Consider the following 25,994-nt stretch of genomic DNA (forward strand, 5'->3'; position numbering starts at 1 on the left):
GCAATCAAGTCTTCTGCAACATCTGCAAGCCTTTAGTGATGCAGTCGCAGGTAGGTGGGGAAGGAATAGATTTATTGAGTGGAAAGGAGATCAAACTTTCTCATTTCATGTTCCAGAAAGGCATACAGTGATAATATTTTATTTTATTTTGTGATTTTTGTGGCTGTATCCCTATACACTTGTAAATCAAGATAGTGGCTCTCTTAGTACAAATATACAACCTTCAGCATCATTGAGTCCTGCTCCTACTGACTTTCTTACTTGTGTAACCCACTCCTGACTTTATTATGCTTAATCCCATACTAGGTCACATTCAAGTGCTCTATGGCTGTCGTGCAGGGACACACAGCTTTGGAAGGAGTGCTGCTTTTTGGCAGAGACCACTTCTATGTCTGTGAATACTTTGTATTGTCCCCTCTGGAAGAGGTCTGCTGTACACAGCACTGCTTGTCCAGGTGAGTCATTTTTCCTCCCAGATACCTGCTTGTTTAACTTCAGTGTTGGAGTACTCAACCCTAGATTTTGCACAGAATTTGGGGGATTTCAGGATGAAATTAGACCCACAACCATCCTTTCATGTTTGCAGAATTGTTCAACCTACTTTACTGTAGGTACTTGGAGGTGCTTCAAGGACTCCCAGTTCCAACAGATGGAGATGATGAGCAGTCTAACACATGTCTCTTTCTCTGTTTTATTTTTTTTCTTTTCAAGTGCTGTTAATGTTCCTTTCTGGCTGGCTCCCATCTTTTATTCATATGGAACAGTCATTACAAGAGTCTTTTGCTTCATTATCTCATAAGTTTCTGTTTGTTTTTCTAAGACGGAGAGAATCGTAATTAATATTTGGCACACTGCTATCATATTTGACTCATGATTTATTGATACTGATCAATACTGAAAATGAGTCTGTTAGACTTAGCTCTTTGCTCATACTGTGTGTTCATGTGCAAGGCCCGGTGGGACAGTGAGCAACTTGGTATTTTTACTCCTTGACTGTCTGTCTGTTCTACATCCAATTCTTACTAAATCCGATACCAGTCAATCTGTCCAGATGACTTACAGATTGATTGGACAGAGCCTGATTTAAAACTTGAATTGCTTTTCTAAGGGGCTTGCTTTGGATTGCGTTGTGGATAGCAATTGCAGTACATGTACGTGCCTACAGTAATAATGAATTAATAGCTTAATTATTAGTTCCGATTAGTAGCTGTTAGAAGCAGTGATGTTTGCCTTTGACCATGGCTTACAGGTCCTCCCACTCAATTCCTTCTCTTGCTGCTGCTCAGACTTCAGCAGATGCAAAACACTGCTATCTACGTATTTGCGTACACGAAAATCATCACTCCAAATCTACCTTCAGCCTCTGCAGGCTTTTGTAAAAAATAAATAAATAATAATTTGAATATTTTTTCAACTTTTATTTTTATTATTACTTTGAGAACTAGTGAAAAAAATCTGCCTTTGTTGTCTAGCCTTTCAATTTCTCTATACTACAGTTGTCTTTAGAAGACAGGACTTATCACATTCATGAAGGTTTTCCTGATTTCTTTTAAAATTCATTTGTTTTTATTTTTATTTTTCCTTTTCCAGCATCAGTGATCCCTTCATTTTCAACTTATGTCATAAAGATCATGCTGTGGGAGACCAGAGGTGCTCCCGTTACTTGTATCGTGATATAAAAGAGATCCGTCCAATGCGCTTTCTTCTGCAGGTAGGAACTAATGTGTCCATTTGAGTGAAAGCTGCTGCTGTATTGTAATGTGACTGACAACTACATGAATAGTTTTTGCTAAGACTATTGAAGTTTCTTTGAGAATAAGAACAACCTCCCAGTAGAGTGATTGGTTTGTTGGGCTGACAGTATTTTTACAATCCATCTCGTTGTTTTTGAAAATCAGCTGTGAAGTCGGCTTCTTGTTTTGACTGAAGTTCCCAGTAAGTCTCTAATTTATCTGTGATACTCAATTCATATGTCATGATGTATGTGAAAATTTCAGTAGATGATTCCTACTTTAGGATATAGAGTATGGGATGCTTCAGTGGTTAGGTCACTCTCCAAACATGTACGGAAATGTTAACCCTTGTTATGAGTAACTGTATGAACCACATTTTCTCACATTGCTCATGAGTAATCAGAGCAAAATAATGGTCACCTCTTCCTCAATTTTGTGAATAACATCGAAGTTGCTAGTAGAATCTTGCTTTCTTCAAATGTATTTATATGTATGTGTATGCATGGACTTATTTTTTTTTAACAGGAGAAATGAAAGTGTTATCCAAACTGAAAAATGAAGATGAGTGCAAGAAATTGTTAATGAGACCTTGGGTGAAAATGTGGTGCTAGAGAGGATATAGATGGTTCTGCATTGCTGTATTTCTATTACTATTATTATTTTGGGGGAAGGGATATATAGAATATATAGAATACAATTTATACTATTTATATAGAATACAATTTGTGTCATGCTAATCACACCAAGATTTCAAGACAAAAATGCTTCAGAAATAGCAGACGTTGGGTGATGGGACCAATATCAGGAGTTTGGTTTTGCCTCACAGAAGCATTCACAATCCTAGTCAACCCAGTAGAACTATTCCTACAGTTGGAGAAACTGGGAACGTGAGGCCTATTTTGCTATGCTTTTTCACACTTGCTACGAAGTCATGCCCTTTGTTTTTTAAAGCCCTTATGAACTTGACGAGCCACAACTTGGGCTCTTTACAGCACTGATGTTAGCTCTACACTGCTTCAAACTGTAAATGATTTACTTTCCTAGGAGATCGCCTTAGAAATATTCTTCAAAAATGGTTACTCCAGATTTCTTGTCTTCCATGACTGTGACCGAAAAAATATATTTAAGAGGTAATAACTTTATAATACCATGTGGCTGGTCCATGTTTATCTTGGCTTCAGATGTCTGTCTTTGTCCTCTCTTTCTTCAGTTGCAACTTTATGGTCTTTAATGGCTTACATGTAAACAAAGCTATGAAATTTTTCATTTGCTGACTTGTGAATTCTTTGGAGCGTTGTATAGTCATTGACTTATCAAGGAAGCTAGTGCATCTGTAAGATTCTTCTAGCACCCAATGATGTGTTGTGTTATATATCCTTTCAGCCCAGAGGAATGCAGTTGCAGCTGTGCTGCTTCCTTTTCTTAAGATCCTTCTGCTCCTGAAATCTCTGAACACTCTAATGGCGCATTCCTTAAAAAGTCAATGTGAATTTATCCACTTTTCCTTTCTAAACTGGATGCATAATGTGACTACTTAAAATTACCAGATTACATCCCAGAGATGGTTGCTTTTAGTCCTTATCTTCGCTGTCTCTTAGCTCTGAAATGCATCCACTGGGGGCATCTTGTTTACGTGGTTCAAGAGAGTGCACGAACCTTCAACTGCCTGTCTTGCCATTCAGCTGCAGGTTATGAAACCTATGTGTTTGACATTTAAAATTGCCTGACATTTAAAAAGAATGAAAATAAAAAGCCTTAGTTGAAGGTAAAGGGGGGGACTGATATGTATGCTGGTATTCCTTTCTGCCACTTTTGACAGCAGGCTGGTAAACATCAGAGAGGATTCTCTTTCTCTGGTTTTAGTTAATACCATCTTAAGCCACTTGATCGTAAGTCATGGCCTTATGTGTAACTTTAAAGCTCTATTTAGGAAAGCAACTATTTTGACCATCCCACAGACACTTTCTTAACATTAAATGTATGTATTTGCTGTGTTGTCTTGGAACTTTATTCTGGGTTGGTGAAATGCTGGGACATTCCCTTGCTATAGACAGAGGCATCTACCACATGATTTAGTGGGAGGTGTACCAGCCTATAGCAGTGGGGTTGGAACTAGATCTTAAAGGTCCCTTCCAACCCAAACCATTCTATGACTCCATTAAAAATTGTTGTTAAGATATGACATTATTCAATAGATCATATGCAGAAATGAAATGATACACATATACCATGTACAAATAACTATTAAAAAATTGTTTTGTTATCTTTTACCTGTAGATTTTGCTTTTTCCAGCCTGCACTGAAGTCAAAGGGGGTAACAGAGGAGTCCCTGAATATAAGGTAAAAACAGAGAGAGTGCTGGATAATGGTAGAAAATCAGAGAAAATACAAGAATAAGTTGTATGTTAAAAAAAAAAGAAAAAGAAAAAAAAAAAGGAAATTGGAAACTTAACTGTTTGTGCCCTCTATTTTAAAGATTCAGTTGTGTCTCCAGAACTCTGCAGTGTTGTAGTGTTACAGCATCCATGACTTGAAGGCATGAGGAATGTGTTAAGTAGCTGACTGTGCATGGTTGATTAACAATTATCTCCTTAATATGACTTTATCAATAAATTTTACACAAGGGGTTAGTGTGGAATAGAGACAGTCAGTGAGGTTATAGAGCTAATCCATAATGTTTCTACATAATAGGCTCTTTATTGCATGTTTAGAGTAGGCAATGACAGATGTCTACATGGACATTTTGGCACACTACAGTAACTGAGCAGTGGAGATTCCAATTTCTTTTCAAATTGGGTGTGTGAGGATTAACAACCCTAAATGCCTGACCAGTATACTCTGGAATGATCACCTGAAGGCAGAATACTGTTGAGATCTGTTGAGTTGTAGTGTTGTGCTTGTGTGAGCTGTGCTCCTCTTCTTTTTGTTTTCATTCTACCTGTTGCAGGTCATTACCTATCTTTGAAGTGAACACTTTTACCCAGAGTGCTAGCCATCTGCTTGTGAGAAATATCAGTGTGGTGTGCAACTAGCTCTGGTTAGGGCATAAACTGAGACAGAAGTGATGGTTAACTCCATGGGGATGAATGTGTGTTGTGTGAAGCAATTGCTAATTTTCTCCATAGCATTCCTGCTCTTCCTGCTCTACATGAGACAGGGAGGCAGACCAGACTAAGGTCTTTGCCTAGACGTGCTATTAATAGTGGCAGAGCTGAAGCATGGAAATAAGAAATGATTAGTTTGATATAGCAAATGATGTTCAAGTAGTGCTGTTTACTGGAAACCTGGTACCAAGCTTTTCCATCTAGTCCATAGGTATAATATTGTAGGAGTTCTGACTCTCAGTTGCTGCTCTAGCTATTTAAAAATTGATAATTGCATATTTCTGGACCACTGAATGCTTCACCCATGGCACTTGATTCTTCATTTAAATATAGTTAAATCTGTGCTATCACCATGCATTACTGAGGCCACAGCCAGCACCTCTTCATGTGTCATGCTCCACTACTTTTATAATCTGCTTATTGCTTGCACCTGTATATTGCTGTTTGCAGCCTGTTAGCAGTGTGTCCTAGGGATGTGATATGAGCAAGTAACATGCCACGTGTGCTTAGGTGCATGTGTGCATGCATGCATATCAATTGAAAGCTAAAAATTACTGAGGAAGCACCAGACATGATTTCCTTGATTCACCAACTGACTCTTGGGTAGTAGAGAAGGAGTGACCTGGGGCAGGAAGGTACTGCCTATGTGAACTGTCCGGAACCTTTAAAAATGGTGATTGATCTCCTTCTTAGCCTTTTTACCTTCTGCAGCTTACTTGGAGTGAGACTCAGACTGAGACAGACTAAATAATGTGAGTAGGCAATGATGCTCATTGTTATGCAATCCAGAGAATGCTGTGCTCTGGTACAGCATCCAGAATCTCACAAAGCTTGCTTAAGCAGAGTCTGGCTCCTTATGGCAAACAAGATAACAAGATGTTTAACTCTTCTATTTCCTATGAAGTATATTCACTGAGATTGTGAGTAACTACACCTCACCCACTGAAATGTAATGTAATGTAAAGACTAATGTTTGGGGGCTAAGTGGTGTGAGCATAGTTATTAGAAATAACTATTTTTGTAAAAATTCCTTCAACAGATTTAGTTTTAGGGACCACTTCAGATCTGCTTCTAAAACTGGATATCTTTAAATGAAGAGAACTGCAGAAAAAGGAAGGAGGAAGGTGATTAGCTTTTAATTAGCTTGAGCTGGATTTTAATATCCCATGGCCCATGAAATACATTTGTAAATTTCAGATATGTTGATCTTTTAATCTCCATTGTTCTTGGTTATCCATTGCAGTCGAGTTGGGTGTAAGGAGTGAAGGGAAACTGAGCTTCTTGGATGGGCAGGGCATTTTGTTCTTGAACTTGTTTAGTTTGTCCCTTTCTTTTTGACAGGTCTTCAGGCAGGAACAGCACAGGTCTTTCTCTTGCACTAAGTAAAGCGATTCTATACGTTTGATGGAGTCGACATATTCTTCTTTTTTCATTAACTCAGGGAAAGGGTTTCTTTCTGCATTCAGCTTTTTGAGCTTGGGGAGCCTTTTCACACTGTTTGGGATGGCAGTCAATAAGTTGTCAAAGAGCCCTAATTCCTTAAGTTCCTTCAGGGCTCCAAGTGAGGTTGGGATGCTGTCAAGACAGTTCAAGCCAAGGTTGAGAATACGCAGGTTCTTGAGAAGGTTCAACTCCTCTGGCAAATTTTTGCTGGTGAGCTTGTTGTTACATATATTCAGGTAGAAAAGATTCTGAAGTGTACCTAATGTCTTGGGCAACTCTTCAAGCTGATTGCTGTGCAGGTCAAGCCAGCGCAGATTCTGGAACTTCTCGATGCTGTTTGGGATCTTTTTCAGCATGTTTCTGCTCAAATCAAGCTCATCCACATCAGCCAGTTTTAGAATGCACTTGGGAAAGGTAGTGATACCCATCTTACTTAAGTCAAGACGACGACTTCCATCAAAAGAGATCTTGATGGAATTTTTTGCAGTTTTCAAGGTAATTTTTTTCCCCTCTGGACCTTTTCCTTTCCCCTTGGCCATCTTTCCTCAGACAGAGACAAACATACTAGGCTCTGGAAGAAGCAGGGGACCCCAGCAAAGCCTTTGAAAGCAGTGACTTCCTAATTAAAAACAAAATAATGACATAATCATCAATTAACATGTGACTGTAGGACTCTTCAGAAGGTTGTTTTGTTTTGTTTTAAGGTCAAGACTTAAAGGCTTTCCTGAAAGCATTTTGAGTAGGTGAAATTCTAATTATTAAAAATATAATTTTATTGCACCATGACATTGCATTGCTCTGTAAAGCAATATAAGTATTACAGGATGAAATTAAAAGTATTACAAGTGGGATAAATTTGCTGTCTTTCATCCCTAGATACTGGTTTGAGATCAGCATATAATGAAAGTGAATGAAGTACATTATCCATTTGCTGTATGAGGACTCAGGTGAAATATATTATGGGTCTCGAAGCAGTCCTTACAGTTCTTACAGGCCTGGCATTGACAGATAGGTTGGTTAAATGTCCTGCTGACTGGACCTGATGCTTTCAGCTCTGGAGACTATTGAAAGAGAAACTGAATGCTTAAAGGAGATGATTAATAGTTTTTCTTCAACTGGGACCTCAGAAACCAGTTGGCTCACAGATTTGCCAGAACAGATTGCAGTTCACATACTTTCAGTAGGGCATACTGAGCAGAGTCTCTGTCAGTGCTGCTTAATGACAGCTTAAACTAGATCTCAGTGTCTCCTTGTGCTCCCGAGCACCGCTTCTGGATAATCCTACCTTGTCTTTCCACACATGTTGTAGGATTGATAAACTCCCACGATGAAGATGCTTTATCCTCAAATAATGCATGTGAGTGCTCTAGTCAGACTGGTCGGTACTGATTCTGAATATACGCTGTGTGCTGCAAATAGGGACTTGTGTGAGTAGTAGTCCACTGTAGTCTCATGGTTGGTGACTGGTTCATGTAATTGAACATCATCAAATACAAATAATAGTCACAGCTAGTGACAAAGAGTCCCCTAGAAATGATCCATGCTGAGAGGAGCGTGGGTTGAGCTGGCTAACCACGAGATAGAGCACTCAGGCTAGCATTTAGTTGTGAAGAGGCAAATCGCAGCTTTGATGGATGATTGATTGTGACAAAATGTGGAATTGTCTACAGAACATTTCCCTATTAGAAAGGCTTCATTACAAACCCTTCAGGCTTTTTTGGCAACTCATTAATCATGTGCAAATACATGAAGGGATAGCTCAGGCTACAGTGAAGGCATTTCAACGCCTTTCAAATGCATACTGTAGCCAAAAATGATGCAAAAGCAAGATATCTCTGCTTTCCTAAGAGCAACATAATGAGGCAGGTGCTCCAAGAAGCAGTGCTGTGGGGTCAGTCTTGCCCTGAGGGTATGTTCCAAAATTGAATCTTTCTGATATTTTTTATGAAATGATTTAAAAGGTTAAAAACCCACAGGGTTTATAGGGATATATTTACAGGGATATATTAACATTATATTCAAAGGTCTCTTGCCCTTTGCTATATTTAAACTTATTGTTCCAAGAGCATTATCAGTGCTATTCCTTTCATGATATAGACTGGGAACTGAAGGAAACAAGGAATTACTGTGGGAAATTAAGCAATTTGTGAATGTTAGCTTAAATAATTTGCCTGGGATTGTGCAGGAGCCAAAACATTTTTTTAAATTATAATTCCCCTATTTTAAAGGAGTTGATGAAAAAAGATCTGCAGGATAACTGCCTTAGGCTTGGACAGGCTGGAGAGAGATTTTGTGCTTCCTGAAATTGTTGTGAACTTGGTGACTCTGGGGGCTGACTTTTCTTTTTGTTTGAATTTCTTGTTGAAGTTGTACAAGTTGATGAAAACATTTAGTTTTGATAAGTGAAGCCTTTTTTCAGCTAACTATGCCTCTAATAGAAAAGGAATCGGCCTCAAAGGAAAAAATATTTGTTTTTGAAATTAAAAATGATAATCTTTTAGAATAATTTTTAAGACATCTTTAAACCTCTCAGAAGGAAAACATTTTGTTCAGTTCCTAGTGATTTTTTTTCTGAAACTTTCCAATGAAAATCCTGGGGGAGAGGCTGTTGTTCGGGGAGGGGGAGCAATCCATGGGGAAAAGTTTTGCTCTACTTTCATCCCAAACAATTTTCTTTAAATATATATATATTGAGAACACCACAAACTGCTGTGCTGTTCTATTAATGCTAGTTCCCAGTGCTATTACTCTGCTGTGTGTACCTGGGAACACAAGAGGGAGCCTGGTGTGGAGAGCTGAGTGCTGGAAGAATGCTGATGAGGAGTAATAGCATAGTTTAATCTTTTGGGTACTTCTCTATCAATGAAACTTGCTGACTTGTTAAAAAAAAATCATACCTGGGTCTTTTAGAGTTTTACAAGTCCAAACTGATCAGTAGTTTTCCTGAAATTGGATCACTTATTATGATGCACAGGAAAATGGCCAGATGTTCAAGTGATTCAACCACCTGGGTCAGGTCACTGTTAGTTGAAGTTTTTAAAATCGTACCTTAGATCCTACCTAACGTGGTGATCAGGTAAACACGTGTCCTTGCAGTGTGCTCACACTTTCAAGGGGCTGTTTGTTTTGGGTTAGAAGTGGAATCCAGGCTTCAAAATTACTTTTAAAATAAAAAGTGTTTTTCAGTGCCAGAGACAGAGATCAACATTAGAGCTCTGAAGCACCACCGCAGCACACCAGCTGGCAGAGCATGAATAGCTCTCTTGTCTCTGCATGCTTGAAAGCTGATTATCAGTGTTTTGCAGGGCTGTAGCTGGAGATAATAGAGCTTACTTAGCCATGTCTTCTTTTCCTTTCTCTTTGAATAAGAGGGATCCAGTAGCTACTGATATTAAAAATTCAGGAATCACAGGAGCCCTCCTCGCTGTAAATATTAATCAAGCCCATTTGATCTCCTGCTTGCAATGCATCTCTGGCTGTAGCAGAGAAAGAGGTACATGTGTACTCCACTGCCCAAGAAACAATGGTGCCAAGTGGGAACTCCACCCACATTTGACTTTAACCCTTCACCCTGTGAGCTGCAGCCTTTGTCCCTGGGTGTGGCACTGTGTTTCTAGTTGATTGAAGATTAGGCTGTGAGCCAAGGAATGCTTGCAGATTACTTCTTACTTGCACAGAGCCCTGCCACGACCCATTGTAGTTTAGGCCTATCCTAGGAAGGAGGTCCAGGGCTAGAAGAATACAGATTTGGACCCTGGTGCAGTCTCTTATACCTCAGCATTTCTTTTTCTTCCTCAGCATAGTGTTGGCATGAAGAGTTAGGCCTTCTGTCAATGGCACTGTCTTGGGTGTTTCAAAATCTCTGTGATTCACCCTGTTCTTTTCCTCCCATGGGTTGCTGCTTCTTTCTTCACTGCATCCAAAACCGTACAGAGCCATCCTGATACCATCTTTCACTTCCCCGTGAAAAAGCTTGTTCTTCTTCTCTCTCCGGAAGTTTGGATGGTGCAGAACAGGGCTGCCCAGTCCAGCAGGGTCTCTCTGGGGTCAGCACAGTGAGGTAATGTGTTCCAGCTCAAAGGAAACCATTTCATGTACTACTTAAAAACAGTATTCATACAGCAAATGATGCTGCATGAAGCCAAGCAGTTCCTACTAGGAGACCATTTTATTTCCCTGCTTTCAAGGCTGTTTCCATTTTTTTTGTTGTTGGATACGACCTATTGTGGAAGAGAGATTAATTCCCTGACTATTTTAGATGCAGTCTCTTGCTAGCAGGCTGTTTGAATCTGAATCCTGAATAAATAGATACTGAGGATATTCATTCTTTAATTTTCCTACTTTTCTATATTGCTTCTGTGCAATCAACATGTACAAGATCACTTATAAGATGAATACCCACCCCACAAAGGATGTACAAAAATACTGTCTCATCTCAACAGTTTTGCTTCCCCCCATTTAAGATCTTACCAACTAGCAGTTAGGAAGTTTTAAAAGCCATGGTGCCAATGTCACAAGCTGCTTCTTTCTTTCAGCAGTGTGAGATGAGCCTTCAAGGTCTGTTACCATGCAGTCTTCCTCTGGTCTGCTCTTCAATTTTCAATTGATAAACAGAGGAGCACAGGACAGTTTCCTTTTCAGAGGCCTGTAAGTTTGGAATTGGACTTCCTTGAACTTCCTGAAGAAACTGTTGTGCATGTGAGTGTACTGAGGGGAAGAAGAGTGGAAAAAGTACTTCCCCAGCTTCAGTGCCTCTGTGGAGTTCCGACTGCAGCCTGTACTAGTTTTGTTCCTAAGCAACAGCAGTGCCACGTCGTTGGAATCATTAGCATAATGAGTGGTTCCAGCATGCAAGCTCAAGATGGAGGGAAAAGAGTTGAAGTGTATGTTGTGTCTGGAAATGTTAGATTTCAAATTATGCAGAAATAAAAAGCATCTGGGCCTGGTTAGAAACTATGTGAGCTTGTTGCCTTAGCTGTCCATTTCAGTCATTTGGCTATTTCATTTTACTTGGCTGTAACTCACTGTGAAATTCTTGTATGTATATGTTGGAACTAATATCCATAGCACACGTCAGACCAGATAGATACAGACTAGGAGGGAAGATTTGCTCTGAGCTGGAGCTTGCATTTATCTATCTTCAAAAAGTGCAGTTGCATCAATTTCTTCTTGTACTGTATGAATTTCCTGGAATTTGTATGTCTGTAGTTCATGATTTTAGTAACTGGTTGCAACTATTTCAAGAGGAAAACTTGCAACTATTTTCAAGGGGAAAAAAACAAAACAAAAAACTTCTGAAGAGATACACCTCTGTCAATGTTCAGAGCCCCGTGAGCTGACAAGGGAGGTTTCAGAACTCAGGGAGAGCATCCCATCTGGACCCCTGAGGCCCAGGAGCATGACTCTTTCAGGGAGAATGACTACACTGAGCCTTGTATGTTCTCATTAGGAGTTGAGCTTTGAGTTATGTGGTAGTTTCCACTTAGAGGAGGTTGCGTTGGCTTTTGAAGACTGTTCTTATTGGGTTAGGGCTTGTTACAGAGCAGGATTTTCAATAGAGGGTAATGGCACACACAAATCAACATATATTGTGTACATTTGTATAGCAGGCACACTGACTAGGCCAGTTTAGCCCCATCTGTAGTATTTTAGTTCTCTCCCTTTGTCATACTCCCACTTTAAAATGCTGGAGAACTGATAAGACTGAGCAGGTTTCTACATGACATAACTCCCTGCCTTTTAACTCAGCCATGAATCCAAAGTAAAGCTGGATGGTTCTAGTGATTGTGTCTGCTTTTGATGGAAGGGAAGGACCTCACCTGATCCTCACTTGACAAGTACTCTACTCCAACAACACTGTGCCTGGGTTCCATCATTTAATGTTTGTTTGTTTTTTCTATTACTGTAGAATATTAGAATGTCTTTTGTTGAAAGGGACCTTGAAGATCCAACTCCAGTTCCAACCCTCTGCTGTGGCCAAGTTTGTCTTCTGGCAGATCAGGCTGCTCAGAGCCTTGTCCAGTCTGGATTTGAACACCTCCAGAGGTGTGGCACCCACAGCTCTCTGGACAGCCTGGGCCAGTGCTTCACATTCCTCTGAGTAAAGGATTTTCTCCAAATACCTGAATCTCTCCTCTTCTAGTTCAAAACAATTCCCCCTTGTCCTACCACTATCTGCCCATGTAAAAAGTCAGTCTCCTTCCTGTTTATAAGTTCCCTTTATGTACTAATTATGTACTAATTTCTTCCATTCTTTTTTTTGGTTTGTTTTTTGGACAAATTGTCAAGGCCCCATCTTCCTGTATCAGATATGAATAATACCTTTTTGTGTTTCCTGTTTGTTGTAAAAATAGCCTATCATTGTTAGTTTTCACGTGCTTTGCAGGGAAACTAATTGAAGCTTGAGTTGTAGACCACGAGCCAAAATCAGTCCAGGATTTCACATTTGTTTGTTAAATAGTTTATTCAGTTTGTACAAAATCCTCAAATACCTACCAATCTATCCATAGCAAGAATGTCTAAGTAAGCAATAAAATACTTTGAGTAAATGGTACTGTTTATCTTTAATGTACACTACTAGCTGATCTGAGTCTGAATAAGCAGTAAAAGAATGATTAATAATCACGAGAAGTCATTTACAAGAATTTACTACCACAAATTTAATAAAACTGTAATGACCATAGACCATCCTAGTATTTTATTTAGGCTTTTGAGACTAGCTAGTGTAATCCAATATAGAGCACAGGAGTGCAAAATAACAGCTAGTTGTTCCTATAGTAGTTTTATATTCTGTGATTGATCTGATTCCATCAGGCTTCATGAAATTAGTGACTTTGTCTGTGAACTGACATCTTAGCTTTTGTGTAAAGCTATATAGTCATAAGGGAAAGCACCTTCCACCACCAGTTATATCATGTCACTAACCTTTTTATTTTGGCAGATGGCTTCTTCATTGAAGAGACTTTATCACTTGTCTCAGTTTGATTGCTTGCAGCTAGCAAGAACAAATCCATGTCCTTCTGATGCTAGCCCACCTGGATTATTACTTTTGCCTTCTCAGATCCTTTTACCCTTCTCCCTTTTCAAATACATTTCCCTGTTTAGAATCTGCCTTCAGCTGGTTTGCTTAAATTGAAGCCTTCAGTAGAAATTGCTTTGCATTTTGAGAATGAAGAAAGTGGAAAAAAACATTCATGCTTAAAAATTGTAAAAGAAATAAAATAAAAAAATCAAACAAACAACACAACAGACTACTTTTTCAAAACCACATTATTTTCAAAATCCTTATGCAAAAATGATCTTTTATATGGAGAATGAAAAACCTTTATCAGCTGTCCTTCTGTTCCTGCTGCAGGGGTATCTTTTCTCCCAGTTTGTCAGTTTCTGAACTGTTGCGGAGTTATCACACTTGAGGTGATATTTCAATCAGAAGTAGCTTAGCACTCTGCATGGTTAGGCAGGGAGAGTGACTGGAAGCAATAACCTCATCTGTCATCTGAAGCTGGCCATCCCTGTTCCCCAGGCGGACCCTTGCCTCCTACTGAAAGCGGTAATGAAACTCGGATCCTTCCTCACTAACCCAAGCATCACCACTCTCTGATTTTGAAATGATTTGCTCACTGATGAAACTGCAGTATTCTTTTAGTGTCGTCTTGTGATGAGAACAGGGGCTCAAAGAGCACGAACATTAATGTATGAATTTATCTTATATTTTTGAAGCAATTATTTCAATCAGTTATCTGTTCCATACAGGAAACACTCAGGAGGGGAAAAAACAATGCTCCAAAAGTGGCAGGTAATGATTCCATGTGATTAAGCTAAGATTGTCATTACCCATGTGTCCACTCACAGTTATATATATTTGTGTGTCTGTGCTTCAAGGCCTAAGCTATTCTTTCACAGCTGGAGTTGAGGTTATTAGTAAAACGAGCAGAGTATTTACATCTGGTTATTGCAGAGGTTTTGTTCCTCCTGTTGTGAAACATATGGTCAAACTATCTGACAGATTGTGTGATCCTGTGCACATTTTAAAATGCTGTGCAAAGAAAGCCACCTAGTTGAATGGTTATTCACAGCTCATCTAAATCAGTCTATGTCTTTTGTTTTTGCTGGTTTTATACTGAGCTGAGAAATCCATTCACTTTCTCATACTTCTAATCTTGGTGGTTCAAGACACACTGAAGAAATCTATTTCCTCTTGATTATATGGAGGACTTTTTGAATCCTTTCCACACAAGCAGTTGTCCAGGATTTGCAAATACACTGATTGTTTGCATATGGCTCTTCTAAAATCAGAAAAAATGTCTCTGTTACTCAAATACTGCATAAAAACGAAGGGTGATTATATACAAATGCAAATGGCTCTCTGAAGAAGAGCCAGAAGACTTAGATTCTGTTGAATGGACTGTGGTATAAGAGCTGTTGTGCTGATCTGAATGACAATGGGTGATTGATTCCATTATGTTTAATGTTTGTCTTGGTGGATGGGGGATCCATGGAGCTCTGAGGTTGGTTTTGAGGCATGGTTTGCAGTGGTAAAGTTAGGAGATTTTAATGTCTGCTTCTTTTCCTTGGCAGAAGAGGGAGATCAGCAACTTTGATTACCTCATGTACCTGAACACACTGGCTGGCCGCAGCTACAATGATTACATGCAGTATCCTGTGTTTCCATGGGTCCTTGCTGACTATCACTCTCAGGTCAGTGCATGCTGCTTAGCAGGACTCAGTACTTTCTGTGACAGCAGCGATATAAAGATTTGTTGTATTATGCCACTGCAGCAGAAGGGCCTAGACCAATGATTCAAAACTTGAAGTCAGAGTGTACTGATTCTTTCCAAATTAGACTTGTCTTCAGGTCAGCTTGCTGAGGAATGTGTTCTGCCTCTGTAAGGTAGACAAGCATCTCTTACGTGCATTCGTACTTAAAGGAAGGCTGTGCTTGCTTAGTAGGTAGTAAGGGGCAGGCTTCTGTGACCTGCCAAGGAGATCAAGAGAGAAAAGTCTTTGAAAGAAATCTGTAACATGCCAGGTCTTTTATTCAGTACCTGGTAGGTCGTTTATTTGTGAAGCACCTTGTACGCGGTGTCTTTCCAGTGGCATATGTTGCCATTTTATTTCCAAGTCCCTTCCTAATTCTAGAGATGAGTATTTCAATTCTGAATCTGTGGCAACCTTGTACAGGTGGAAGTTTTAGAAGCTGCCTTGCTACCATCCAGTGTCACTGAGGTGGCCACGATACCTTAGTCTATGTTCTAAAAGGTTTGCTCTTTGCATTTCAGACTCTAAACCTTAATAATCCTCACACATTTCGGGACCTGTCAAAGCCTATGGGAGCACAAACTGTGGAGAGGAAGCAGAAGTTCATCCAGCGCTTCAAGGAAGTGGAGAAGAGTGAAGGTGAGCATTTTAGAAGGCTAACAGACAACAGAGGCTGTAAAGCTTATGAATCCCTTGGTCTTTCCAGAGCAGTAGTCAAGGGAAACATTGTACCAAGGAGATCCTCTCACTTCTGGGTACAAAGTGCTTGAGGATTGAAAGAGAAATGACTCTCTTGCAAACACTTCCTTATACTGCTGCATTCTGTCCTCTTCCCCTGGGCAAGAAGATATGCAGTAGAAAGCAGAGTCTGAGAAAAGATTGCTCTGTTAATTAACTTGTATGCATCAGTCTTCTCTAATAGCAGTCTTCTACGTGCAGTTTGGCTATGTGCAATATAGCTAACAGATACAATAAGAGGAGGAAACTAAGCATTGGAACTATTGATCTCTGGAGATCAAGTCCATTTTTTGTTACTAGTATGGTGGTATAAGAGAATGGTCTGGCAAGATAAAGGCCTTATTCATCAGAAAATGAAAGATAGTAGGCAAGACAAAAGAACATGCAGAGATGGTTGTAACTGCATGTTCAACACAGATATGCAAGGTGGTGTGCTTTTTGCACATGTTTGAACACATCTACTTTAAAGAATTACTGAACTGTACTGTAGTAATTTGTTATGGGCTTGAAATGGTGAAATTTTCCATTGAAATCTGATTATGTGTTGAATTTCCAGGAGACCTGTCAGCCCAGTGCCATTACTGTACTCACTATTCATCAGCAATTATAGTGGCATCTTACCTGGTCCGACTGGAGCCATTTACACAGACCTTCTGTTCTCTGCAGGTAAGGGGCGAGATAGCTTCCATCTTACACCTCCTCCTTAGGATGCGGATGCCACATCCCTGGAAGTGTTCAAGGCCAAGTTGCATAGAGCGCTGGACAGCCTGATCTAGTGTCTGATTTAGTGACTGGCATCCGTACTCACATCAGGGGAATTGGAACTAGGTGACCTTTACGGTCCCTTCCAACCCAAGCCCTTCTATATTCATAGAACACACTCTGATGACCATGTAATTACAGAGGTATTCATTCTTTTGGCATCTCTTGTCTGTTCTGTGTAGGCTCTGGGTTAACTGACGACCACATATTGTGTCTGCTAAATTCAACTGACACATTTTTATAGAGCAAGAATGATGCAGAAGGTTTGCTTTGGTTCTGTGGTGTATTTTGTGAGTGCTGAGACACGTAGCCACCAAGTCAATGTTTTACTATCACTCTGAACATTACCTTTTGACTTTGGGGCAGATGCTCTTAGAATATGTGCCATCAAAGTCTCAAGTGCTCATACCGTAATGTGGCTATTGACAAGTACTTGGAGCTGGCAGAATGAAGGCTCTTTCTGGGGTATGACAGGAGTAATGAGACTGGTGTATTTGAAGGAGAAGTAGAGTGAGATAGGGCTAGTGCCCCAGAAGGAATATTCTGATTTTACTTGTTCTGAACCTGGCACCATTTTTATTTTTATTTTTTTTGGTGCTTAAAGTGCTTCCTATGGAATTAAACTTCATGGAAACTGAGCTGTGTATTACCTTTCCCAGCCAGTCAGCATACAGGAGCACCAGATTTCCTGGCTACTTTCTTCGTGCTGTTGGTGATGCATGAGCAGGGCAACTTGGGCTGCAGCAGATAGTTGTTGCCCTCATTTTTGTAATACATTTTGATATAGCAGGGTCTGCCAGGAGGACACATTGTCAAACATGTAATTTAAGAGATCTCTTGTTGAAGTTTACCTGTTTATGGGGCATTATGAGAGAGGCAGCTGGGACAGCATTTTTTAAAGGCTGCTCTTACAGCAAGGGCTGCCAATATTTCCCGCAGCTCTCCCAGAGCTTTGCTGTTATGCTTTTCTCTACTTTTTCAGCTAATACAAATAAAGCAGTATGCTAATTAAGTAATGAGCCCTATGATATCAGCTGTTACCAGCAGTAGATGATGGGTTAGTGAACCACCTGAGGCAATGGTTACCATTTTGCCCTGTGAGCCATATGTTAGCTGCAGTCATGTGTTACTGTGGAGCAGCTATTTCTTGTAAATGATTAAGGTTGCCTTGTCTCACTGGCACAGTTTCTATGCAGAACAAATTCTTAGCCTGCTTTGTGAATGTGCTTGTGTAATTAGCAGGTAACTGGCATTTCTGTGTGGATAGTAATATTCAAAGGCTGCTGAGATCTGAAGCATTTAAAATTTTGTCTGGATGTGGATTCACTAAAACTGCTGAACTCCCATTCTTATTCTTTTGCTCTTTTGATGCTACATGTTAAGCTGAGCTTGTGAATGGTCCTACTGTGGCATAGGAATTATTAAGTGTGAGATGTGGTCAGGAAAGCATCAGATCTGAAACCTTTATATGCAGTCAAGAGCATTATTGGCAAAGTACTCCCAAAGTTAAGACCTTGGAAGGATGCTGAGTTGGGAGCCAGGAAAGCTGTTTTAGAATCACAGAATCACCAAGTTGGAGGGAAAAGACTTCTGAGATCATCCAGTGCAACCATCCACTTGCCACCTGTATTTCTCTACTAAACCATGTCCCATAGTACAACATCTGAGTGTTTCTTATTCCCTTTTGTTCTGATCCCACTGCTGCATTTCAGCTAGCAGGCTGATCTTCCTTCTGGTGTTTGCCTCTCTGAGGTTCTTAAAGAGTACAGATTTCTTATTCTTCACTGTGCTGTTAAGCAGTCATTAAAGAACTATCTGTAGGTAACTGCACCTCAACATCTTGGGAGGGTGTGGTAAGTCTTTGCACCTACGTGAGCATTTCTTAGAAATGCTTTGATGTCTTTGGCTATAACAACACTTGGTGGTGTTTTTAGTTTTATGCACATCTGGAGTTCTAACTTTACTCCAGAGATTGCTTTGACCAGCTTCCTTTTATATACTATGCTAAAGTTTTGAAAAACATGTTTTTCCTGGTATACTTTATCCATAGTTTAAGGCCTCTACTAACAGAAAAGAACGCAGTCTTAGTGTATCTAGCTAGAGAAAAGCTGTAAGAGTTTATGTTGACTTGCAATCTAAAGGCATAAAGTAATTCTTGATTCTTTATTTTTTTCCTTTCAACACACTTTTTGCATTCACAGAGAGAAAACTCATTAATTCTGATATAAATATATGCAAATAAATTTATTAATATAGGAAATGGGAAAATCAGTTATTGCTTCCTTTATAAATAATACAGGCTTAAGTTTTAAAGATATTACTTTTCCCTAAAACGAATTAGACAGCCAGGGAAAAAATCACATTTTTTCGTGGTGGTAATATCTTTAACCAGATTTGTTGCGCTAACAGCATTTCCTATGTATATATTATTTTTATTTAATACAGGTAATCTTTTTATTACAAATCATATTGTTTCTCAGGAGATTACTATCAGCTCTCATAAAAGCTGCAAAAAAAGATGAAAAAGCATCAATCACCACCAGACGCAGCACACTGTGTGCAGATTAAATATACAAAGCCCTTTAATATGCTTCAATGAGATACTTGTTAGCTGTTGATTTATTTATACTGCTTCTTCTACTCTGTTTTAATTTCAATTTGAATTTGACTCCAAGGGTCCTTCTCTAATAATGATCAAGAGCAAAATGACCTTGTGTATCAGATTAACTTCAGCTAGGCTTACTCATGTGACTTCAGCCACCTTTTCCCTCAGTCCCTTCAGTGAGTATAGGTAGGCTTCACAATTGTTGGTGGGATAAGGATGAAGAACATGAAATACAAGTAGATGAAGCAGAACTATGCTATCATTTGTTGCTGAGGCTGGACCAAAGTCCTGTCAGAATTTACCTTGTGGAACAGCAAAGGTGTCTTTACATCTGGAATATATGTTAGCTTTTGCTGGTAACCTGAATCAACTTGCTCATTCTAAACAAGTCAGTGAGGTGATCTCCAGAAACTGATTCTTTTGCCTTATTTCTGTTACTGTAAAACCTCATTAAATAAAATATTTGTGCGATGTGGAGACCTCTGTATAAGATGTGCACATGGGATTTTCACAAATTCATACTGTATCTGAAGTCTCATTAGATAATCCTATTGGAAAGTTCCAATACAAGGCATATACCCTTCATTCTGTGGGTGATTTTTTGTCCTTAATGGTGTTTAAGGCTAGGTGGGATGCTGCTATCTAGTGCTTGACTATTACTAAAACAGGCATATTCAGAAGCTCTTAGGAGTTGAGGAACTTTGTTTCTCCTTCCACATACAGCAATTCAGCCTTGTGTTCAAACATTCTTCCTTTCTTCTCCTCTTTATGCTGTCTCCTTTTCTGCTGCCCCTTGCCCATTGGGCCTTTCCAGCTTGTCTGGATCTTCTCAAGAAGACTGAACTTAAGATGTTGCACAGCTCTTTGGGTCACAGTTGAAACCACCAAGGCTGTGTTTGCTACTTATAAATCACTTTGCAATGAAAGCTGTTGAGAAGCATTAATATTGGTTATGCTGATATTTTCAAACAGTCCTTGATCATTTCTGCTTGTCTCCAGGTTATTACAAGCTACACAGTCTTCAAGCTATATGGTATTCTTAATCTGCGTATCTGCAAACTGGGGCTGAGGTAGTAAACAGACCTGGGACAGATCTTGAGATGCCATCTAATCAAATGTGATGAGTATTGCAGAACTGGCTGAGATTTTGCATCTGCTTCTTAACAGAATATTCACAATATAATGTTTTTGGGGTTTCTTTTGTCTGTTTGCATTTTACAGGGTGGGAGCTTTGATGTTGCAGACAGGATGTTTCACAGTGTCAGGAGCACATGGGAATCAGCATCAAGGGACAATATGAGTGATGTCAGGGAGCTCATCCCTGAATTCTTCTATTTGCCAGAGTTCCTCACCAATGCCAATCACTTTGAACTTGGTAAGTGCTAGAAGGGACATCGGTTCTATGGCTATGAAACATATATTAATTTGACTTCTGGAGATGGATTGGTTGCTTAAATGGTAATGATGAAAGGTCTTTTTAAAATCTGCTGTCTCTGGTGCTTAATGTTGCCACGTGTGACCTCAGTATCACTTAGGTATTACCTAAAAAAGGAACCAGAATTTCACTGGTATATAGAAAGATTTTGCAAAGGTAAATCCAATAACCCAAATCTGTTCACTGCTGCCCTGTAAGGAAACTTACAGTCCCAGACCTAAACCTTAATTTAGATCATCCAGTTGTGTAACTCCTGTTCTGATTTGAGAACTTATGCTTACTTTCTGAAAGGAAACAGATTGCAAAGGGCTTGAGAATAAAATCCTTCCTAGAGGCTGCTTTAGCAGGAATAGTTGACAGTTACTCCAGTAGGATTATGTATAAGAAGAAAGTTGACCTGGTCTGTCTTGTCTGAGTTTGCATTCAGGGCTAAAATGGTTTGTGCTGAGGACAAGCATATCTTTACTGTATTAATTACATCTTCTCAGTGCTTTATTAGTAGATCAGACATCTAAGGAGAAAATATTTCTTCAGTGTTCTACACTACTGTAGAATCTGAAATTGCTTGTGTGGAAGTCACCTAAATATATCCCTTGACTTCACTGTTTTGGAAAAGTTGTTCCTATTTGCAACATGTGCAGTTCTTGGTTTTGATTCCTGCAGGCTGCATGCAGGATGGAACAGTGCTGGGAGATGTGCAGCTTCCTCCTTGGGCAGATGGAGATCCCCATAAATTCATTCTCCTGCATAGACAGGTTAGTGGATATGGTGTTTTGGGCTATAGTGCTGAACTAGAAGGCAACTATTTTCATTTGGCTGGCATTATGTACAAGCCTCTTTTACCATGCCTTTGTATCTGGGATTTCTCTGGCTCCGCTCCTTTTACTTGAGGTTTCTCTCTTTTCTCACTGTGTCTGCTTGATTCATTTATTCTTATCTCTTCTCACAATTTCTTGTCCCTGCAGCCATCTGGGTGCTGCCAGTAATCTTGCTCTAGTTCCATGTTTGGCAAAGGCTTATATATCTGTGCTTTTGTTTTGTTTTTTAAATCCTTTATAAGATGGTGTACAGGCTGTAAATCCATCCTGGCAAAATTTTTTCTTTTGTGAAACCAGTTTTAAAAGAACAGGCTCCTGGTAATGTGCAATGTCTGCATATTAGCTGGTGAATTAGTGATATTGCAAGTTACACAGTGGGGTGAATAGCTGTTTACTATTATTAGCAAGTTTCCATTGTCCCCATGCTTAGTAGCTAGATGCTGTGGTGTGTTGCCACGTAACTAACTTAAAAACAGTATGTTAAACTTACTTTGAATTTGGTAACTTATAAGTACCTTTACAGAATCTGTGTTAATCTTCTTTTGTTTACCTTGTATTTCTCTAGCTGTTAAATGTATAACTCCGATCACAGCCCAGTGCTGCTGGGCTGACAAGCACACAGTGAGTAGATATGTCTGATGAAATGAGAGTATGTCAGTAGTAATAAGGACATTTTTCAATAAATCATTTCAACTTTCTGTCTTTGTCTGTTCAGGCTCATGTACATACACAGTAATAGGTATTACTGAGTTAGGCATCACAGAAAGTGCCTACAGAGTGATCTAAAGGCTTGGAGCTGTAGACATACTGAAAGATAGAGTTCTGATCGGTGCTCATCACCACATGACAAATCATCTATTATAAGGAAGGAGATTCTTGTTGTAAGTGTTGCGTGTGTGGTGAGCATGCTTAGTTCAAGCACAGTCATCTCTAAAATGAACAGCTGAGTTTAGGAGTGCCCATTTCTCTCACTTGTAGAGAAGCAGCTCAGTGCTACCCACTGCATGTAGGCGTTGGCCACTACCATCAAGTACTTAATTCTTCCTTGGTGTTCCCCAGTGACTCCAAAGGAGGAGTAATAGTGTAGGTTTGGAGGCTCTGGTTTCTTCCTCTGCTCTGTCTTATGCTCTCTCTGTAACCCTGCAAGATGCTTAATCCCTGTCCTTCAATTAGTTAAATATGAGAATGCCATTGTCCTTCCCTAACAGAGAAATACTGAAAACAGAAATGCCTGAGAGTTGCTGCAATTTTTACTGATGTTTTTTAAAGAAAAATGTAGGGGGAGGCATGGTCTCCTACATTCTGACTTGTTTGGATGTAAAATACTGAGCTTTGCTCCTTATTTCTTGTGTAATGCTGGCCACTCTGAATGCACTTAGATACAATGGGACCATCTGCTTTAGCCTTGTGGTTTGGAGCAAGGGTGCAGTTTTGATATGATCTGTCAGTCATCCCTGCATAGCATGCTTCTGTTCTCATTATAAAGAGATCTCTGATTGTTAACTAGATTAGTTTTGGATGAAATAAAACCAAAAGCTGTGCTCCAGTTGTGCACCTAAGGTATACTCTTGCCACTGGTGGTATTCAGCCTGAGGGAGCAGACTAGATCTAATTTGAAGTAAAGCCCCCACAGTGCATGTAATGTGGGTACTGGGTCCTCTCTACCAGCTGTTGTGTTCTGCAGACCTGCTTCCACCCAGCTGCACTGTTTGATAGCATTGGCACAGAAGATAAAGCCACATGACTTGTACAAATTAATTGAAATCTCAAAGAGGAGCAGTTTAGCAAGTGAAAATCATGCTTAAAAAAGACCTATTCTTAGTGATTTGCCAGGCCTGATCAGACCTCAAGTACAGCCAGTCCAGTATTTTCTCTCCAACCATAGCTAGCACCAGATGTTGCACAGGAGGGTGCAAGAAGTCTTGCCATGGAAATTTAGTTGATTAGGCTGCCTGGGAAAGCTTTGTCTAATCTTGAAGTGAAAAGTTAGAGGTCTTGAACTCTGTAATGCAAAAGCATCTATCTCTCTCCTCTGAAAACACCTGCAAGACTACAGGTACTTGTTACTGGTGCTGTCATCCTTTTCAGGAGGCTTCACAGAGTTTGAAGATCTTAAAAGATTCGGGTCAATGCTGTTGCAAAACTTGGCTGTTTCTTTAAGGAATGAGAGCAAAGATTAATCTTGAGATAAATCTGTGAGTAGTTCCGTGTCTCATGTCTAGTAAGTTAGGAATCTATAGGTTAGGTCTACATAAAGTAATTTTTTACTCTCTTTTTAAACTACAGTTCTATCTCCCTTGCTGGGCATGTCACAGTGCTCAGTGAAATACTGAGTGACTGCATGGTTGCAACTCTCTTGGTTGCTTTGTTTTGCTCTGGTAGTGAAGCCAAGCAAAATTTACAGTTTGTAATTCATGCACTAACTGCTTTTATTAATAAGGATGAGTTCTGAGTTGTTTTTTAAGTGTTTTCATGCTATTTGCAGGGGATAAATTGTATGCTGTACTTGTTTTCTGAGCTGCCCTGTGAGCTGTTTAGCTGTGGGCATGGTCATTTAAACCAGCTGCACTGGGCTCACTGTCTGTTCTGTGAAATGAACCATTGTTTTGGATCCCATTAGTGTGTTTAATTCTGCTGTGCTTTGGGCAGGATGGCCTGCTTGGGGGACCTTTAACTGAGCATCAGGGAGTATTTTACAGTCAAAGGATTAGGAGATAGAAAAGTAGTTTTAGTCATGCTTAACACTGGTGCTTGAATCATTGGGCAAGGCCAATGGGGAGTGCATAAAGCTTTGGTGATTGTGGGGGCAATGGTGTTTAGTGAAGCTTCATAGGTAAGGCTCACTAATCTAGAGATGGTCAAAGGTTTGACTTGAACTTCTGGCCATTGCCTGTGTCTTTGCCTATCTGGGTCTTGCAAGCACAAATGTCACTTATGGTCACTCAGTTTTCTAGGGAGCCTGCGCTGGGTTGGATGTGTTCTGCCTTGTACTGTCCCTTATTATATTCTCTAGTAGTAATCATTTCTTCTGGTTATGTTTATCCATGTGCATGTGACTTGGACGGCAGATCTGGTCAGGCAAAAATATACATATTTTACATTGGAGTAAAAAATGACACCCTGAGCATTTTCAGCATCAGGAAATCTGGTTGCTGCAATGCTTTCAGCTTGAAAATTGTAAGGATTACAGAATGTGTGTATTGAAACCCAGGCAGTCATGAAGCTTCTGTCAGACAGCAGTGAGTGCTGCAGAGTTTGTCTCTAACAGGGAACAGGGAATGATAATGTATCTGCAATGAATGTGCTCTACTGAATTAATTCATTTTCTTTGGTTTCAGGCCCTGGAAAGTGACTATGTCAGTGCACACCTCCATCACTGGATAGACCTGATTTTTGGGCACAAGCAACATGGCTCAGCTGCTGTAGAAGCAGTTAACACATACCACCCTTACTTCTATGGAGACAAAATGGACCTCAACAACATCAAAGATCCTCTGATTAAGAGCACCATCCTGGGTTTTATCAGCAACTTTGGACAGATACCAAAGCAGGTATCAATTAATCATGAGAGATGGAGGGAAAGCAGAAAGCACAATTTATTTTGAAGTATTTCAACTTGAAAGCAAGAAACTTAGATTAGAGATGGTCTTTGATTTAAATCTGCTAAAATATGGTTTGTAGAGTTCTCTAGGTTGTGGCTCCACCCTCTAAATATGCTGTTATTGTCATATACCATACAGCTGTGGAATCAAATCTGGGTTCTGCTCCTTCTGTACAATCACATTAGTAATTTTTAGTCTGGAGTTGAGTACAGTTGAGTAAAGGCAGCTTGAATTCTCACCTGCAGTCTTCTCTCTTCTCCCAAATCACTGAGACTAGCTTCCTATCTCTGTAAGGGTTGTAGCATGATGAAAATGGGATGATAAGGAGAACATGATCTTAATTTAATGAAGAAGTTTGTGTATGACAGTTCTGGAGTCTGTGATTAATGATTTAAATAGATGTTTCCTTCACAACCTGGCTGATGGGAGGTGCATTTTTCAATTTCATTCCTTTGTTCTAGCTCTTCACTAAGCCGCATCCACCCAGAAATGTTCAGAGTAGAAGTTCATCGGGAAGAGAAGCATTACTGTCTTTTCAATCAAGTGGAATTCTTCCTCCATTTATCAGCAGCCTGCAAAACCTGAAACTCTCACCAGTTACAGTAAAAGGTGCACAGGGGCTGTTCTCCATTTTCTGAGCTAACAAATGCTGAAATCTTAAATGGGGTTAATCTGAGTTTTTATAAGCACAGAAATAGTCACATAGCCTTGTGTGAGTTAATGTGAGTTGGTACTAAGATCCCTTCCTGAGTTGGAAAGGACACCAAGGTCAACTCCTGACTCCACACAGGTCCTCTCAAAATTATGATATTCATGTTAGATCTTGAAAATTATTTTGTGGAGTTGAGAGCAGATTGGGTTTTTTTTCATGACATCTAAACCATTTTTTATCTTCAGCATTCTGAATTTATCAAATTAAAACTTAATACTGACTGTTTCCCCTTCTTTTTCTCTCCTTTTATATTTATCAGCAAAGTAAATTTTATTTCCCTGACTC

The 25,994-nt window shown here is 39.7% G+C and overlaps 2 protein-coding genes across 3 annotated transcripts in view; one reads left to right on the forward strand and one right to left on the reverse strand.

Moving 5' to 3' along the window:
- Window positions 1–25,994, forward strand: part of WDFY4 (WDFY family member 4) — a 116,774-nt gene that overhangs the window by 74,237 nt on the left and 16,543 nt on the right. For both annotated transcript variants that reach the window (XM_065746149.1, XM_065746148.1), the window contains exons 46-57: window positions 307–455; window positions 1,591–1,711; window positions 2,778–2,863; window positions 4,011–4,073; window positions 14,033–14,075; window positions 14,858–14,977; window positions 15,559–15,676; window positions 16,332–16,441; window positions 20,364–20,517; window positions 21,241–21,332; window positions 24,734–24,946; window positions 25,459–25,606. In XM_065746149.1, the coding sequence (XP_065602221.1) occupies window positions 307–455; window positions 1,591–1,711; window positions 2,778–2,863; window positions 4,011–4,073; window positions 14,033–14,075; window positions 14,858–14,977; window positions 15,559–15,676; window positions 16,332–16,441; window positions 20,364–20,517; window positions 21,241–21,332; window positions 24,734–24,946; window positions 25,459–25,606 (1,417 nt within the window). The remainder of the gene's footprint in view (window positions 1–306; window positions 456–1,590; window positions 1,712–2,777; window positions 2,864–4,010; window positions 4,074–14,032; window positions 14,076–14,857; window positions 14,978–15,558; window positions 15,677–16,331; window positions 16,442–20,363; window positions 20,518–21,240; window positions 21,333–24,733; window positions 24,947–25,458; window positions 25,607–25,994) is intronic.
- LRRC18 (leucine rich repeat containing 18) lies at window positions 5,958–6,866 on the reverse strand. The gene has a single exon (XM_065746180.1). It carries the CDS (start codon window positions 6,817–6,819, stop codon window positions 6,031–6,033), a length of 789 nt encoding a protein of 262 aa, XP_065602252.1. The 5' UTR covers window positions 6,820–6,866; the 3' UTR covers window positions 5,958–6,030.

This window comes from Cyrtonyx montezumae, unplaced genomic scaffold (genome assembly GCF_038088225.1).
Source record: "Cyrtonyx montezumae isolate F1298 unplaced genomic scaffold, pur_monq_1.0 scaffold_4, whole genome shotgun sequence".
Lineage (NCBI taxonomy): Eukaryota > Metazoa > Chordata > Aves > Galliformes > Odontophoridae > Cyrtonyx > Cyrtonyx montezumae.

What these genes read in the sequence shown, in the direction of transcription:
- LRRC18 (XM_065746180.1), bottom strand. Translation starts at nt 6,819, where the DNA reads ATGGCCAAGGGGAAAGGAAAAGGTCCAGAGGGGAAAAAAATTACCTTG.